Source organism: Plasmodium reichenowi, chromosome 9 (genome assembly GCF_001601855.1).
Source record: "Plasmodium reichenowi strain SY57 chromosome 9, whole genome shotgun sequence".
NCBI classification, from domain to species: Eukaryota; Apicomplexa; class Aconoidasida; order Haemosporida; family Plasmodiidae; genus Plasmodium; species Plasmodium reichenowi.
This window is the reverse complement of record NC_033654.1, coordinates 1166944-1186367: the sequence shown is the minus strand read 5'-3', so window position 1 is coordinate 1186367 and position 19424 is coordinate 1166944. Positions and strand designations below refer to the sequence as shown.

Here is a 19424-nt window from a genome sequence, read left to right as displayed (position 1 = left end):
ACATAATATATATATATATATTTTTTTTTTTTTTTTTTTTTTTTTTTTTGTGAATGAATATATATACAAAATGCAACCAAATATTTTTTATGTAATAAAAAATATTCATACTAACTAAATGTATAATCCAATATTATATTATTTTTGTCTATATAATTTATTTCTCCTATTTTTCATTAGTTTCTTTTTATTTGTTTTCATTACTTAAATTATATATTATTTATATATTTGTCATTTTACCTTTTTTTCAAAAAACACATCATTCTTAAATAATATTGATCACATTTGTTTTTCAATTTTTCCTTTTATTTTTTTTACTTTTCATAAGAAATATATATAACATTTATAATTTTGCAAACTATTAATATTATCATTTTTAAATGAAATATAAATTCTACATATTATATATAATAGTTGTGAACAAGAAAGACTATTTAATATATACCTTAAAATACCATATTGTTATATTATACAACTGTATTTTTACTTTACTTTTTTTAAGATTTTTCTAATAATACAAACTATGGGATACATATTGTATTTTATATTTTAAATATTTTGAAAAAATATCATTTTTTTTTTATATGATTAAACAACATATATATTATAAACGTATAGATAAGAAATTACACTAATAAAAATTGTCTGTTAAAAAACATAAAATATCAACATATAACTATCATTCTGTTTTTATTTGTTTTTTAAAAAAATAAAAAATATATAAAAAATTATATGTCACTAAAAAATTAATATACTTCTCCATTTAAATTTTTGGAAATGTTCAAAATATTAAATATTTACATAAATAAATGTGAATAATATTTCATTTTTTTATGGAATCTATAAATATAAAAACTTCAAAGAAAAGGAATACAAATTAAAAAAAAAAACAATTGAACAATGAGGGGCTTGTAGTAGCTTTCGAAATATGAAAAAAAAATGAATAAAAAGAACAAAAATATTTCCATGAATATTTTACACAATACAAAAAGTATACCTTATAAAAATAAAAAACATTTTCAAACTATACACATAGAACTATACATATGAAATGTAGAAAAAAATATTTTCTGATTAAAGTAAATTTACACGAAATGTGTATCGAATCAAATATAAAAAAGTAAAATAATGAATTTTACAGTATCAAGAAAAATATATTTAGATAAATTCTAATAAAATACTCATTTATTGAGGAGGAATGTACACGTAAAATTTAATAATTAAGAAAGTTTTTAAACATGAAAAAAAATATAAAAAAAAAATATTCTATATATAAATCATTTCAAAGAAATAGAATAACTTTATTAAAGATAAAATAATTTAATTTTCTTATAAGCAATTTTTTATTAAAAAAAAATATATCTAACATAATTTACTATTAAAAAGTGTACAACAGAAATTGAAATTTAGATAAATGATAAAATAATAGTCCTTGTAGTATTTTGAAACATAATAAATATATATATTGTTAAAAAAATATATTCTAATTATTTCTAGAATTATATGCATTGTTCTATTTTTTTAAAGATTAATATAGTTTGTTCTTTTAATGTTTTAAGTATTCAAATATATACATGTAATCATATATTTACACATTCTTGTGTTTACATTTTGTTTAATATTGTTAAGAATAAATTTATAATTTACGTTTATATAGAACAGAAAATGCTCATTTTAATTAATTCCTTCTACAATGTTTTGAATTGGAGTGAAGATTTTAATAATTTCTCTTAATCATAAACATATTATTAATATATTGTTATGCTTATAACGTAATATTATAAGAATTCATAAAAATAGAAGTGTAAATGTATTTTTTATGTATTAGAGGGTATTATAAAGTATCTTAATACAGTTAATAAGAATTATATATACCATTTTTATTCTAATAATTTTTAGAACTAAAAGAACATGTACATAAATTCTAAATAATACAATAAAAATTGACAAAGGTACATTAAAAAAATATACCTCATTTATTTTATAAATCTCAAATTTTTATGCACAAATATAAGTTATTATTATTTTTTCTAAATATATAATATATATTTCATCGAAAAGACAATAGTATTACATTATAAAACTAAAAAATATGTTTCTCGTAAAATTTTCTTATTTAATATATATAAAATTAAAAAAGTATTATAATTTAGAATACATACACATATATATAATATATATATAAAATCATTTGTTCATATAAAAATTATATTTTAATTATTTTATAGAAATAATATATATAAATGTAATGTTCTAAATATTGAATTAATTTATTAATATTAAATAGATTTTTTTTTAAATTATATTAATTATATATTAAAATTATTACACATTGAAAATATACTATTATATTATTTATTTTAATTAAAAGAATATATTTTATTATTATTATTTTAAATTATTTTTAATAATTAAATAAAATTAATATATAATAAAAATTTTGTTAAATAATATAATTTTAAAAAATTAATAAAAAACAAAATAAATATGTTAAATAATTATATATAAATTAATTTATTATAAATAAAATAAAATAATATATAAAATTAATAAATAATTAAATAAATAAATGAATTATATATAAATAATATATTAACTAAATAAATAATAAAAATATATTACTTAATAAAATAAATAAATATATTAATTAAATAAGATAATTAAATAATTAATAAAATAAATAAATTAATTAAATAAAATAATTAAATAAATAAAATAAATTAATTAAATAAATAAAATAAATTAAATAAATAAATAAAATAAATTAATTAAATAAATAAAATAAATTAATTAATTAAATAAAATAAATAATTATTAAATAAAATAAATGAATTAATTAATTAAATAAAATAAATGAATTAATTAATTAAATAAAATAAATGAATTAATTAATTAAATAAAATATATATAAATAATATATTAATTAAATAAATAATTAAAATAAATTAATGAATAAGTTAAATAAACATATTAATTAAATAAATTTAATAAAATAAATAAATTAATTATTTAATTAAATTAAATAAATTAAATATATAAATTAATTAATTAAATTAAATATATAAATAATTAATTAATTAATTAAATTAAATAAATTAAATATATAAATTAAATTAATTAAATTAAATATATAAATAATTAATTAATTAATTAAATTAAATAAATTAAATATATAAATTAATTAATTAAATTAAATATATAAATAATTAATTAAATTAAATAAATAAAATAAATAAATTAATTATATATTAATTAAATAAAATATATAAATCAATATTATATAAATATATAAATTAATTATTAAATAATATTATAAACAAATTAAAATGATATTTAATTTAAAAAGTATATTAATTTTAGTATTAACTAAATTAATATTATAATACTATTTAATAATACTTAGTTTATGTATATTATAAAATTTAATTTAATTAAATATTATTTAATATTTATTTTAAATTATTAATAATTAGATATAATACAAAGTAATAAAAAGACAATATATGTTTATATATTATATAATTAATATTAAAAAATATAAATTGATATATATAATTATTATTATTTAATTTAAAGAATTAAATAATAAAATATAATTAAAATTAATAATAAAATTAAATAAATATATTTATTTTTATTTATTTAATTACTATATATATATTATTTTTTATTATAATTAAAATAAATATTTATTAATTAATAAAAATATATATTAATATTTATTTATTATTCATTAATTAAAATAATATATTAATTTTACACATTCATAATATATTTAATAAATTAATATATTTATATTTAAATATTTATATATATAATTAAATAATTTAATTTATATTATGTTATTAAATTATAATGAATATAATATAAATATAATATAATAAATTTTATTAAATATTACAATTAAAATAATTATTTATTTATTTGTTTATTTAATAAATTAATTATATAAATAATATATTTATTAAATTTTTATTAACAATAATTAATATTTATATTATTTAATAATATTCCTTAATTTTTTTAAAATAATATAAAATGTTTTATTTATTTATTTATTTATTTTTATTATATTATATATAATATTTATTTTATATATTTTATGTATTTAAATTATTAAAATGTTATTATTATCTTATTATTTAATTAATGTTATATTTATTAATTATTTAATAATTATAATTTATTTATTAATTTTTTATTTTAATTAATTAATTTATTAATATTTAATTTAATTATAAATTATTTAATATATTAATTTTTAATTATACATACATATATAATTAATTATTTATTTATTATTTAATTTATTATTTTTATTTAATATTATATTTAATTACTTTATATGTAATTTAATTTTAGCTATTTATTTATTATTATATATATATAATTAATTTATTATTTTTTTAATCACCATTTTTATATTATATACTTTATTGTTTTATATATATTTTTTTAAAATAATTAAATTAAAATATTATTAATAATTTAATTATTGTAAATTAATTTGTATTAATTTTGTATATATATATATATTTTTTTAATTAATTAAAATTTATTTTATTTAATTATTATATTATTATATATATATATTTTTTAAAATTTATATTTATTTATTAAATTTTATATACATATTTATCCTTATTAATTATTTAATTTATTATAAATTCTTATTAATTTAAATTATTATTTATAAAATATCTTTCACATATTACTATGTATTATTAATATCTCATATCTTTATATTAAAGTAATACTTTTAAATGGAAATTATAATAAGAAATTAATATATTTTTTTAATATATTATATTATATATATTTATATTATATTTTTTTTAAATAGTGTTCATATATATATAGACATTATAAATTTGTAAATATTATAGAATGGAATCATTATTTATTTAGAATTATACATTGCAAATGAATGTATAATAATATTTATTTCATTTGTATTATTAAAATATTTTATAAATACACACATTAGGTTATTTGAATTAATTTATTTTGTGTTTTTGTATTCCAACTGAATATTTGGAATCCATATGAAAATATACAATTTGTATGTAATTTGATGTAATAATGTAATTTAACTTATATATCATTATACATATAGATTTTATATATTATATCATGTATGATTATTTTTATTCATTGATATATTATGATATTTATATCTACAGAATTGTAATTAATGTATTGAAAATTATTTAACAAATTACTAATTTTTTTTTTTAAATGAGTAATTTATAGAAATATAAAATATGTTCTAGTGAAACATAATTATTAAATTATATACACTTATATATTTAGAAATATAGAAAAAAACAAAATGTATAAATGTATATAATATATATCAAATCTTCATGAACAAATGAATCTTTTAGAATGCAATGGTCTGAATCTTACAATGTTAGTTCCTACATAAATAAGGAATCTTTTAAAATATAAATAATCAGAATTCTAAATATATTTCAAAGGTTTTATATTATATAATTAAGTGTTTTTTTTATATAATATTAATATTCATAAAAAGACCAAGGTTATAATGGAACACCTTTTTATGAAACATAAGGTTTGTATAATTGCGATTAATTTATTTTTAATAGAATCACATGTAAATTCATATTTTTAATTATTATGACAACATTGTAAAATTAAGTTAATGATTTATAGTTTATAAATGGTTTAATATTTAATTTATAAAAAACATGTAAGTGGATAATAAGGAAAGTAAATTCAAAATTTTTAATTTTCAAATAGGTATTCATTTTTCAATATTTTGGAATTATATTTAAATAATAAAACTCGTAAACATTATATAGATTAAGAATGTTATATTAATTTTATATATGAATATATGAATCAATAATATAACTTTATAATAATGTTTTAAGTAGATCACAGTTACCAAATAAATAATTCATTTCGTTTACTTTCAATACTTTTAATAATTGGAAATAATTCGAAATTTTTTATTTTAAAGAAAAAAGGAAATATACAATATTATATAATAAAAACCTTATAAAAGGAGTTGATATATTTATTGAATTTATTAATTACATATTAATTATATATATATAATATATATATTATTGATTTTATGTACTAATATACATAGTCAACAAAAGACTATATCACCAATATATTTTTTTATGGTATTAACTATGTATACATGTTTATTCTTTTAAAATAATAATTTAATATATACATTATACATATTGTATTATGGATTCTATATATAATAATAAATAATCTACATAACTGTGTTTAAGAACCAAAAAAATTCTTTTATATTTATCTGAGGAAATATATAAAAAGAAAAAAAAAAATATATTAAAATATTCAAAATTCTTACTGTGTATTAATTTTCTATTAGAAAATATGATAATTAATATATTACAAAAAAAATATTCAAAATAATATTGGAATAATAATAAAAAAAAATTATATATAGACAATCAAATTCACTAATGAACATCATAATTTTTTTTTCTAATTTAATGCTTAAGTATTAATAATAAAGTAAAAATATTATAAATTAAATGTATTCTTAAAAAAGAAAATTAATCTAATACTTCTATTTTCGAAATATTATATCAACAATAATCAAAAATTAAATGATTACTGAAAACAACATTGTTCAATATTAATTATACATATATATATATATATATATATAATATAATATAATATTTTTTTTATTATGGGTATTATTTATTAATTTATATAAATCAAAATATTTATATATTTAGTAACATGTTTTAAGAATGTTATCGTATTTATATAAGTTAACCATTTAGTAAACTACATTAATAAAAAAAAAAAAAAAAAAAAACACGTTAAATATAATAAAAAAATAGCATTATTTTTTTTCAAAAATAATCATATAAATATAGATAATAATTAAGTTCTGTTTTAAAAAATTGAATTTTGCAAAATTCAAATTAAAAAACAATCTGGATATACGAGCATAACAAATACATGTTATTTCCTTTATGTGTGTATTCATATTTTTTACAAAAAATAATATTAAACATGAGGAAATAAACATTATTTATAACAAAAAAGAAAAACAATTTATTAAAAAAAGAAATATATATTAATAAATGAAAAAAACAAACGAACAAAAAAAAAAAAAAAAACAATATATATGGATACAAAAAATATGAAATAGAAGTATTTAAAATTAATTAAAGTATTTAATTGATTTTTTCTTAATTTTTTTGCCTTTTTTCTTTTTCATGACTATTACAGCACAATTGTTTCCCGTTTGTATCTATAAATGAAAAAAAATATATATATATATATATATATATATATTACACCAAATATATGTATAATATAATAATATTGTTTTAGTACACTTATAAGAATCAATATACAAAGAAATTTTGAAATATTAAAATAACATTATAAAAATATTATATAAATTTGTTGTATAACTTTTGAACTACTTACTTGTTTTACCAAGAAATCTGATTTTTTAATATTCACAATATTATATGAATGTTTATGATTATGTTTGTTAGTAAAAAATATAGGATGATTATATTCAAAGAAATCAATATAATCATTATAACCTAATATTTCCAAACTATTGTCATCATATACTAAAAATATGTTATTTTGACTAATTGATACATTTTTTATTGTTTTGTTGTTATTCAAATTGATTTTAACAAAAGGTGAAGATGCATATGCAATGTGATGAAAATGATTTGGAAAATAATATTTTATGTCACCAGCAATATAAACATTATTATATATATCAATTAAGCATGTAACAATATTACTGCAAACAATTTTTTTTATTATTATAAATTGTTTTGGTGAAACACCTTGACATTTTGAATTAGATTGATTCAGATTCATATTATCATCTTTATTATTTATTATGTTAAATTTATTCTTAAATAAGGTAAGAGGGTTGTTTTGAATGTATGATACATCATTGTTATGATTAATATGAACTTTATTTTTATGTATATAGTACAAATAATAATTATATTTATATAAATATAGGAAATTGTTAAAGTTGTAATAAAAAAAATTATTACTTATTCTGGTAAACGTGTATATACTTTGATTAATATTATTGACACATAAATTATTATTTGTATCCCTACCACATACATAAATACACATATAATTTTCTAATATTTCATCTATCATATGATAAATGCGTGATGTATCGGAACGAGAATATGCAGAATTTATGATTTTGTATTCATCAAATGATTTGTCTCCCCAATTTACAATTGAAGTTGTATAATTTTTAACATCATATATATCGTTTCTATAAAAATGTTCACTGTCTTCACTTGTTGAACTAAAATAATATTCTGGATACGTTAAATTTAATTTTGACTTCAATTTCGTACTTTCTAAATGTTTATAATTTTCTAAACAAGTAATATTTTTTACTATATATTTGTAATATTTATCATAAATACTTTTTTTGAAGCATGTTATTACGGTATTAGCCTCACCACATGAAACATTTGCCACCATTTGAATACTGTTCAAGAAAATAGTCATGTACTTTTTCTTTATAAATAAAAATAAGAAAATAATTAATTTAATGTTAATACATACAGTTTCTTCCTTATCAATGTATTCATATATTTGTGGGTTAATCATTTCATTTTCTTTCATTAGTTTTACAAACTTATTTGGATCTTCAATATTAAGTAAATCAATTTTTTTGGATGATTTAGTATATTCATCTTCATTTTTATTAGTATATTTTTCATCGTTCATTTTTTTATTAAAAATGTCATCTTTATATTTATTATAATTTTCATTTGAAGAAAAATATGAATTCTTATGAGTATTATTGGCATTATATTCATTTTCATTTATTCCCTCTCCTAAATAATTTTGAAAGTTCTTATATTTCTCATTATAAAAATTGTAATCGTAAAAATTCATTCCGTATATGTATGGATTTATATTAATATTATTAGGAATATTTGTATATATATTTATATCATTTCTAAAAATGTTCATATACATATTTACTATTTCACCTTTTATAAACGATTCAAGAAAATCATAAACTCTTGTATAATCACTATTATTATTATTATTATTATTATTATTATTAGTAATAGTAGTATTACTACTACTAGAATTTTTTAATTTCGCATTTTGTGTTCCTACGTTTTTTTCCCCACAATTTTTATTTATATTCTCATTCTTAATGTAGCGATCATTATTTTGACCAATTGGAACACTATTAAAATCATAATTTGAATTTATTAACGTTTCTTTTTCATATTTTTCTTCATTTTCATTGGATTTATTATTGACATATTTGTCATTTGTACTATTTGTTATTTTTTTTTTTACTCTATAGGATAAATTAAATACACAAACTTGAATGGGTATAAGAACTAAATTGTTGTTAACTTTTTTCTTTTTAATTTTATTTGTTGCATTTAAATTAGAAGACAATTTTAATTTTCTGTTATTAAGGAATATTTCGTCATTAGTTATGTTATAATAATTTTGCATTGGGTTTTTTACACTGAAACTAATTTTTTTCTTACAAAATAAAATTTTATTTTTGTTATATCTATTTTTCATACTTTCAAGTTTTTTCCTGTCTAACAAATTAAGGTAATATTCTTCTGAAGAACTTGAAGATAAGAAATCATTTGTTTTATTCTTTCTACTTTCTCTTTTTTCATTTTTTTTAATTTTATAATTAGTATCTGAATCACTATCTGATTTTGGTAATTTATTATGAATATCAAAGTATATATTTTCAAAGGGTGTGGATGTTTGACCTAATTTTTGTTCACCCCACATAAATATGGAACCATTTGAATATGCACAAACATGATTATTACCACAAAAAATGGAATTAATGGGAACGTAAATTTTTTGTACACTTATCGTTACATTGTCAACATTTATGTTTTCAAAATTGAGCATGTGTTCTGATGTATAAATATTATCTGTTTTTAATGTCACTAAAATATCATCTTTAAAATGTTTATTTGGAATTACGAAATTATTTGAATTAACAGATTTGCAATCCGCCTCATTACATTTAATAAAGGATTCTTTTATATTATTTTGAACTTTTATATTTTTATTATAAATATTTTTTTTAATTGCTTCTTGTAATAAAGAATTATACAATATATTTTCATTACACATACTATTTGTTTTTTCGATACCTTTTATTGAAATTTCTGTTTTATAACTTGTATGTATCTGTAACTTTTCAAAATCATATAAAAAGAAATAACCTGGATCAATTAATGTAGGAACATATCTATTAATGGTATCACCGGTTCCTAAACATCCATATTTATTATTTCCCCATGCATATACATGACCAAAATTGTTTATTGATATAATAAAATCTGAACCGTTATAAATATCAATAAATTTTATTCTATTTTTAATATCATGTATAAAATTATAAATAAACTTAAAATTATTTACATTATTTTCCATTAACAGTTTATCAACTTTTCCTCCTGATGACATCGTGCTACTATTCTTATAATACCCTTTACTAGTTTTTCCATACTCGGATTCTTCTAAATATCTTTGTGAATTTTCATATTCATCATTATTTTTTTTTTCTCCGTGTATATTTTTTGCTTGATATTTTAAGTTTGCATTGTTTTTTTCTTTATAATAATCATACGAAAGTTTTTTACAATATTTGTTCATAATTTTTACGGAAGAAATATAGTTTGGAAGAATATGTGTTAAATACTGATTATCATAAGATGAATAGTATAATATGCTGTTATATATATTAATATCATCTATAGACACCTTTTTTAGAGAATAACTTTTTTTTTGTACATAGAAAGATTTATGTTCATCATTATTTAATAAAATATTAATACTTAAATTTTTATTTATTTCTTCTATATCACTAACTTTAATATATGTAGCATCACTGTCATCACTATCAATAGATGAATGTATGTCACTTTCACAAGAACTAAAATTATCATATATCATATTTATGGATACACCCATAGTATTTGCACATGCTTTTTTATATATTGTACCGTCATCGTTTCTATCAAATTCAGAAAAATTATCATTTTGAAAAATTAAACGTTTTAAAAATTTTGTAGTTCCATTATATGATAACGATTTTTCAAATAAGACATTATCACTATCACCAGATGAACTATTGTAATCAAGGAATTCGTTATCCTCTTTTTTAATTTTTTTTAATTTTAAATTCATAAAGAATTTATCTATTTTTATTTTGTCATGTGTTTTTTTTGATGTACAATGTACATTTCCTCCTAAATAATTATCTTTTGATTTTACCCTTTTAAAATACAATTCACTTTTTGATCCAAGAAATGTATTAGTACCACCAATATATAAATTATGTTTTTTATCAATTAATGAAATCATGCCTTCATTCATACATATTTTTTTAATCTTAATTGGAAGTAGTTGCAAATTATTCGTAAACCAAAAATCGTTACCTTGTTTTATACTCTTTTTATTTTTATCATATCCAAGTGAACCAATAGTTGGAGATAGCTTTAGATAAGAAGGTTTACCAATAGCCAGAGTTCCATTTTCATTATTTCCAAATGTGTAGGCATAATAATTTTTGCTTAATTTACTCTTAAACGCTTCCAATATCATTTTATAATATTTATTATAATTTATAACAATTTTTTTAAAGTTGCAATATTTAAAATGGTAATAACCAATATTGTTGCAATTATTTAATTTTTTGTTCATTTTATTAATAAATATTAAGTTATATAATAATATGTTACAAATGTCTTTTTTATCAATGTATCCATAATGCATTGTTTTATTATTTTTAATTTTTCTATGTTTATTTTCTTCATTATAAAAATTATTTGTTGACATTCGGGAATTTAAAAAATATGTATTATTTTCTTGTTCCATTTCATTTATTTCATGTTCGTTTTCATCTTCACATTCTTCCCCAGGTTTGCCTTTTTTATATAATTCTTCTTTGACTTGTTCATTTTCCTTAATTATAGTATTTCCAATTTCTACAACATTGGAATCTTTCATTTCTTCATACTCTTTATTATTATAAAAAGTATTAGTTTCTATTTGTTCTTTTTCCCGTTCAGAATAATATAAAAATGACTTATCAATTTCTTCATTTATATGAACTTCTGGAACATTTACATTTTCAGTTGTTGGATATAATGCTAAATAACTGTTATTGATATTTATTAATAAGTTTTCATCTGGTATTTTATCTTTTAAATTAACAGTATTCATTAAAAATGAATTAACAACATTTTCATCTTTCTTTATTAAATCCATTCCGTTACTATTCTTTCTAAAATGCTTTTCTTTATTATAATGGTTATTTACACTATCAGTTGTCTTAATCTTTTTCTTTTCTTGTATGCATTGTTTCAAAAGTTTTTTTATATTTATAAACAAATAATTCAAAGGTACTAAATATATATTATTGTTAAATTTTATATAATTATTTTTAATTGAACGAAGTATTTCTAAAAGCATCCATATTTCATATTTCTGTTTTAGCCATATATTATTTATGGATATGATATCGTCTTCACTAAATAAAGTATCATTTTCCTTATCCTCATAATTGATATTATTACGCATTTTATTGTCCATGATATATTTTTTAGGGTCCATATTATATGTTTTATTCTTCATGTTATAAGCTTCATTTTCAATATTTTCATTTTTACAATAAATCTTATTATTATTATTGTTATTGTTGTTATTATTGTTATTATTATTGTTATTATTATTGTTATTATTGTTGTTATTATCATTATTGTCTGTACATAATTGTTCGTCTTTATCATAATTATTATTCTTAAACAACTTTATTCCCCTTTTTTGAACACTTTCATAAAATTTTCCCATATTTAATTTGGATAATACAGTTAAACAATATAAAATATATGTAACATATACCAAAAATGGATGAGAGTTTAAGGAACACATTGGATTGCCAAAAAAAAATAAAAGAAGAAGAAACACTTTTTTAAAGTATTTTAGGGCTCTGTTTATATTCACCAAAACTAATGATATATACCCTTTTATAAAGAAATAATATATAAATACAAAGAAATTATTTTGGGTTGATAATATAATATTCTTAAATGATCTTAACATGTTTAATATTATTGCGATGTTGTATATTATAGATGATTTCATCATATTTACAGGTTTCTTTTTATTCTTTACCTTGAAAAATGGAACTATTCGTAAAACAATTTTAAAAAAAAATTCCATTAAATACATATTATAATCATTATTTAATAAAATTATTCTTAGTTTGTCTTTATGAATATTATTCCAATTTGTATTATTTTCATATATAATCTCCATATCACTTTCAGTTGCACTTTCGGATTCTATACTAGTATGTATATCTGTTTTGTTTTCAGTTTCATCTTCTAAATCGTCAGATGTTTCATAATTGAATTTGTTACATGGTGAAATATTCATTTTGTTATACGATCCAGTATTCATTTTGTTATACATTTCATTATTCGTTTCAGATTTCATTTCGAAGAAATTCCTTCTGCTTGCATAATCATATGGGTTCATAAAAATATCCTTCGAAAATGATGAATGTTTTAACATTTCATCAGAACTCTTTTTATCACCTTGTAATATGACATTGTTAGTATTTTCTACAAAATTTGTACTATTCATAATTTTATTATATATACCTTCTGGATGTTTCTTTTTTTTATTATTTTGTTTATATATTTTATATTTATCTGTTTTAATAAAAATAAAGAAAAATATGTTTATTAAATAAACTTTTATATCATATGTTAAGAGATTAAAATTTTCTTTCAAAAAAATTGGAAGAATAATTAATAAATGAGGATAATGCAATTCTATGATATATAAGAGACAATCAAAAATACCATTTTCCATTATATTTGGTTGATTCGATAAGTGTAAACAAGTACTTGCTTTAAAAATATTATAATATTCTAATAGTATACTTGATTCTCTTAAATATTCATTTGTTTTTTCACAATAATCTAATGTATTCTGTATAATTATATTTATATTATTTAATTTGTTGTTTTTTTCTATTTTATTCGAATATTCTATATCTTGACTTGAATAGCTTGTACTACGCAATGTTTGATACGCACTTACTTCACAAATTCTTTTATTCCAAAATTGGTATATGAAATTAAGAAAATGCGAAAAAATAATTATGAAAAAATCAGCATTCGTATCATTATTTTTATGATTACTATGATTATTATTATTATTATTATTATTATTATTATTATAATGATTTTGTTTGAAATTAAAAAGATTGTTATATGTAGAATAAGTTAATATATTATCTGAAGCCTGTTCAATATTATGAAATGTATATAAATTTGGATATGAATTAAAATTCAATTTAATCACAAGGTTTATAAAATTCTTATATTTATTGTGTTCTGTTTTATAATGAAAACATTTATATATTTGTCTATTTATTTTTTTATTTTTAAAAAGACGTAAGGAATCATTTGATATATTAAAATCAAAATTGTCGTTTATCCATTGAATACTTTCTTTCTCATCCATTTTAAAATCAATTTCATCATAATAATTTTCTTCTAATTCGTTCAGAGTTATTGAATTTGATAATTCGAAATTATTAGAACAATGATTCCACATTTTTTTATTAAAAGAAAAGAAATTATTTAACATAGGTAAGGGTAACTTATAAAGTTCACAAAAAAGGTAGAAAGGTATATTCATACCACATATATGATTTAAACACATAGCTAGAATAAATTTATATTTTCTTACTTTCTTTATAAGTTTAAACAAATTTAAGTATTGGACATTTAATGGGATATATTGCAAAACAAAGCTTAAGGATACAAATAAATTAAAATAAATTGACTTTAAAAAATTCAAATTTATATCATCATTATTTATCTGAGGAAACTTCTTATTAGAAAAGAAAAAGTAACATATTACACTGAATACATTTTCATAAGAATAATTTAATTCTGTTATAAAAAATTCACATATATTTCTACATATAATAGATAATAATATACATGTGCAAAATACTAAAATTCGTCTAACATAAAACTTCTTTTTATTACAATAATTAAATTTTTGTTTTTTAAAAGAATCGAGAACGTAACTTTTATTTGGATTATTATTATTAAAAAAATTTACAAGTTCTGCATGAACACTATATTTTTTGTAAATATTTATATAATTATCATATAATACCCAAAAAAACATATTGAAATTTATTTCATAATTATTTAATAATTGTAATAAATTATGAATACTTAAAAAATTATTTAATTTCAATTCTTTTACAGCTTCTACTATTATTTTGTTTAATAACAAATAAAAATAATTTATGAAGATATCTCTATGGATTTCATATATATTATATATAAAAAAATATTTAAGATTTTTCGTTTCATTATCATTCTTATTATAGTGGTAGTTATCATCCTTTATATTTTCGTTCATTCCATATTTATTGTAATATTCATTTTTTTCAGATTCTTTCAAACATTTATCATTATTATTATTTGTATTATTACAATTAATATATTGATTACTATTATTATTATAATTATTATTGTCATTTTTATTATTAGAATCATTAAGCTTATTCTCCGTTTTAACATTTTTTAAATCTTCTAACATTTTCCAATATATAAGCAAGTTATTTCGATTAATATAAATATCATTAAAATACGGGATAATTATATATCTATTGTGACGAAATAATTCATTATTTCTACTCATTTTTTTCTCATCATAGAAATAAGTAAACATATTAAAGTACTGGTTAAACAAACATATGATATCATTAAAAGCCGATGAATTTTCATTATTCTTATTCTTTTTATCAAGTTTTACAGAAAAGGCACAATCTTTATTTAAATATAATTTCCTTAGACATATATTTAAATTTGTATTTTCAATGAAACTAATAAAATTCTTCGTACGAATAAAATAAGGAGATGAAAAAGAGTTTCTAATATCAATAACAATTTTTCTTTTAATCCATTTATAATAATACACAGTTTCTTTATTTTGCATTTGTTTGTTTAATGAAATATATTTCACATACATTTTATTATTCTTATGTATATTTAATATTTTTATTATATTATTAATATATAGAAAATTATGATTCGTGGGTACAGCGCAATGTATTTTTGAAACATCATCATGATTATTAATATTTCGATTAAAACATTTTTTGAAACTAAAAAAATCTGAACAATTAAGGAAATGAAAAAAGAAATGATAAAAAAGTAAATAAAAGTTGTTACATACAGGAACAAAAAGGAAGCAAAGTCCTTTAAATTTATAAACAAATATATATGGGCATAAATAATAACAACTATTATTTTCTTTTATATAATTTAGATAATCTATAATAAAATCATATAATTTTACGTCTATTATTTTTATATAAATATTATTATATTTATATCCAATATCGAAAGGATTTTCACCATTAGATTTATATGTGCTAAAATTATTATTAAAGATAATATTATCATTATTATTATTATTATTATTGTTGTTGTTGTTGTTGTTTGCTTTTTTCTTATTTTTAGAATCATCTTCATCATTTTCTTGATTCATATTATTCATTTGGTTGTTAACATTATTTGTACAATTTTCTGAATTTAATGTAGATGAAACATTAATTATTAATGATTTAATATCCATATTATTATTATAATAATTATTATTATCTTCTTTAGTACTAATATATTTTTCCTCACTAAAATTTGAAATATGCCTTAATGAAGAAATGTTAATACCACTACTTAACATAGCATAATGTTCTAATTTTTTGGAACCTCTTTTTTTTAAAAGTTCATTAGGAAGTGATAATATATTATTTTTTTTTTCTTTACAGTATTCATAATTTACCTTTTTCAATTGAGTATCAAAATAATCATAAAATAATTTTATAAATTCTATACATTTCTTTTCAAAATGTTTTTTTAGTTTTTTTATTTTATTATATATTTTTAATACATCACATAAAAGAAATAAAACAATTTCAACAAAATGAATTTTTTCAAAATATAAAGGAATATGTATATTTGTTAAATTATTATTCGGAATACAATCATTAGGATCAATAATATATAAATTTTCTAAAATTATATCACAATTACAATTCATAGAATTAAGAAATATATTATCTTCTGGAATTCCACCTTTATTCATAAAATTAACTAGCAATCTTTTGGGTATATATATATAATAACATCTATTATAATTTAAATGCAAAAATATTAAGTCTATTATATATTTAAAATTTTCATTTTTATCTAAAGTAATATTATATTCTATTTTCCCCACACATTTAGTTCCATCCTCTTTATCATTATCTTTTACATTTACATTTACATTTTCTTTATCATTATCTTTTACATTTACATTTTCATCATCTTTTTGTAATGAATCACTTTTTTCATTATTTGTATATGTACTAAGTATTAGTTTTTTTTTCCCTTCATATACTTTATACATATTAAAAGAAATATGTATATATTTCATATTAACAAAATTACACATTTCACCAATTGGTTTGTGTTGTATAAATATTTTTAAAGAATCATTAAAAAAATTTTGATTTATTTGTTCATCATCTTCATCATTATTAATATTATTTAGATCATCATCATTATTTTGTTCTATTTCTTCTTCATAATTTTCAATATCTATTTCATCATCAATAGAATTTTTTTCTTTATTATGTTGTGACTTTCCTTTACTTTTTGAATTTATTTTCTTCATATCTTCATTCTCCGGAATATTTTTCATTTTATTTCTATTATAAAGTGCTAAATGTTTTTCATATTCATAACGATTATTGTTACTAACATCATCATTATCATATTCATCGTTATCATAACAATTATAATTATTATAATAATTATAATCAGTATATATATCATCATTATTTTCTGCAGGTGCATCCCTAATACATATTGTCTTACCATACATTTTTACTTTATTTAAAAATTCGTTCATGTTTTTTTTTTTAGTAGTAAAATTATATAGTTTTAATAATTCTTTTGTTTGTTCTCTATATTTCATTTCTTCAAATATATTCATTAATGTCGGATTCTCATAAATATTATCAAAATTTAAGCTATCTTTACTAAATAATAATTCACTTTCTCCATTTCTATAAAAAACATTAAACGAATCATCTTTTTGATCAAGTTCCGTACTTTTATTTGTTCTTATATTAACACTTTTATAAAAACTCTCATTTTCTGTATAACTTCCTTTGTAATGAAATTTGCTTTTTGTTCCCTTTGATACGATATATTTCTTTTTTCTTTCATTCTTATTTAATGCAGGGGTATCACCTTTTCTTGGATGTGTTCTGGAATGATTAGGTATTTTTCGATATAATGGTGTAGTCTTTGTTCTAATTATTTCTTTATCTTTAAATTCAAATGTATCATGTGACTTATGAAGAATAAGTTTTTCCATATCAAACGGAACAAATATGTCATGCACCCCTATGAAAAATGGTTTTATTAAATTATTTCCTGCATTAATTTTTTCATTATTTTTTATATTTTTTCCCACCCCCTTCTCATTCCATATCGTATTTATTTCATTATCATTGTGTTCATCATTTACATTTTTATCAGATGGAATATGTTCGTTCTTTTCTGAACAATTCACATCAGTTTCTTTTTTAAATGTTTTATCACTACTTTTGGATTTAAATGAATAATCAATACTTTCTATTTGTGTGTAACTTACATTTGTTTTGTAATCATTTTTATTTTTATCATATAATTCTTCAAAACTATTTGCTGATGATATATAACATATTTCTTTGTTTCTCATGGTTTTTATAACATTAACAACATGTATAAAATTATCTTTCATAGTTTCAATTAGTTCATAATCTTTTTTGGTTTTAATTTTTTTCTTCACATAAATGTATTTACTGCTTCCTCTTTTATTATTTTCATCTTCTATATTGTTAATTTTTTTTTTTTTTATGGTATATAACTTTACGTAGTTATCTATATTGTCATCTATATTGTATTCAAAATTTTCTTGCATAAGATTATACAAATCAATTCTAAAAAAACCTATACTATTTAAATCAAAGGAAATATTATCCACTTTTTTACAATCTGAATTATATGAATAGCTTTTTTTTAATTCATATGTATTTTGTAAATTTTCTTCATGTTCGTTATGTGTACTACTATTATTTTCTTTTCTCACATTCTTTTTATAAAATTTCAGATTAAATTTGAATTTCTTCTCTTTCCGTTTATTTTTTTTCTTCTTAGTCAATGGTGTATTCATTTGATCACTGGATTTACTGTTATTATAATATAAAAGTTCCTTTTTTTTTTTTTTTTTTTTTTTTTTTTCCTTTT

The 19424-nt window shown here is 16.9% G+C and overlaps 1 protein-coding gene across 1 annotated transcript in view, besides 1 other annotated feature; it reads right to left on the bottom strand.

The window, feature by feature from the left end:
• Positions 1–2255: 2255 nt before the first annotated feature.
• Positions 2256–4629: a sequence feature (centromere).
• Positions 4630–7189: 2560 nt separating this feature from the next.
• The window catches only part of PRSY57_0928800 (putative membrane protein), a gene marked incomplete at both ends in the record, with an annotated part of 13978 nt that continues 1743 nt past the window's right edge, over positions 7190–19424 (bottom strand). The window contains 2 exons of the mRNA XM_020114820.1: positions 7190–7279; positions 7462–19424. The exon at positions 7462–19424 is cut by the window's right edge and continues 1437 nt beyond it. Coding sequence (XP_019970520.1) covers positions 7190–7279; positions 7462–19424 — 12053 coding nt within the window. The remainder of the gene's footprint in view (positions 7280–7461) is intronic.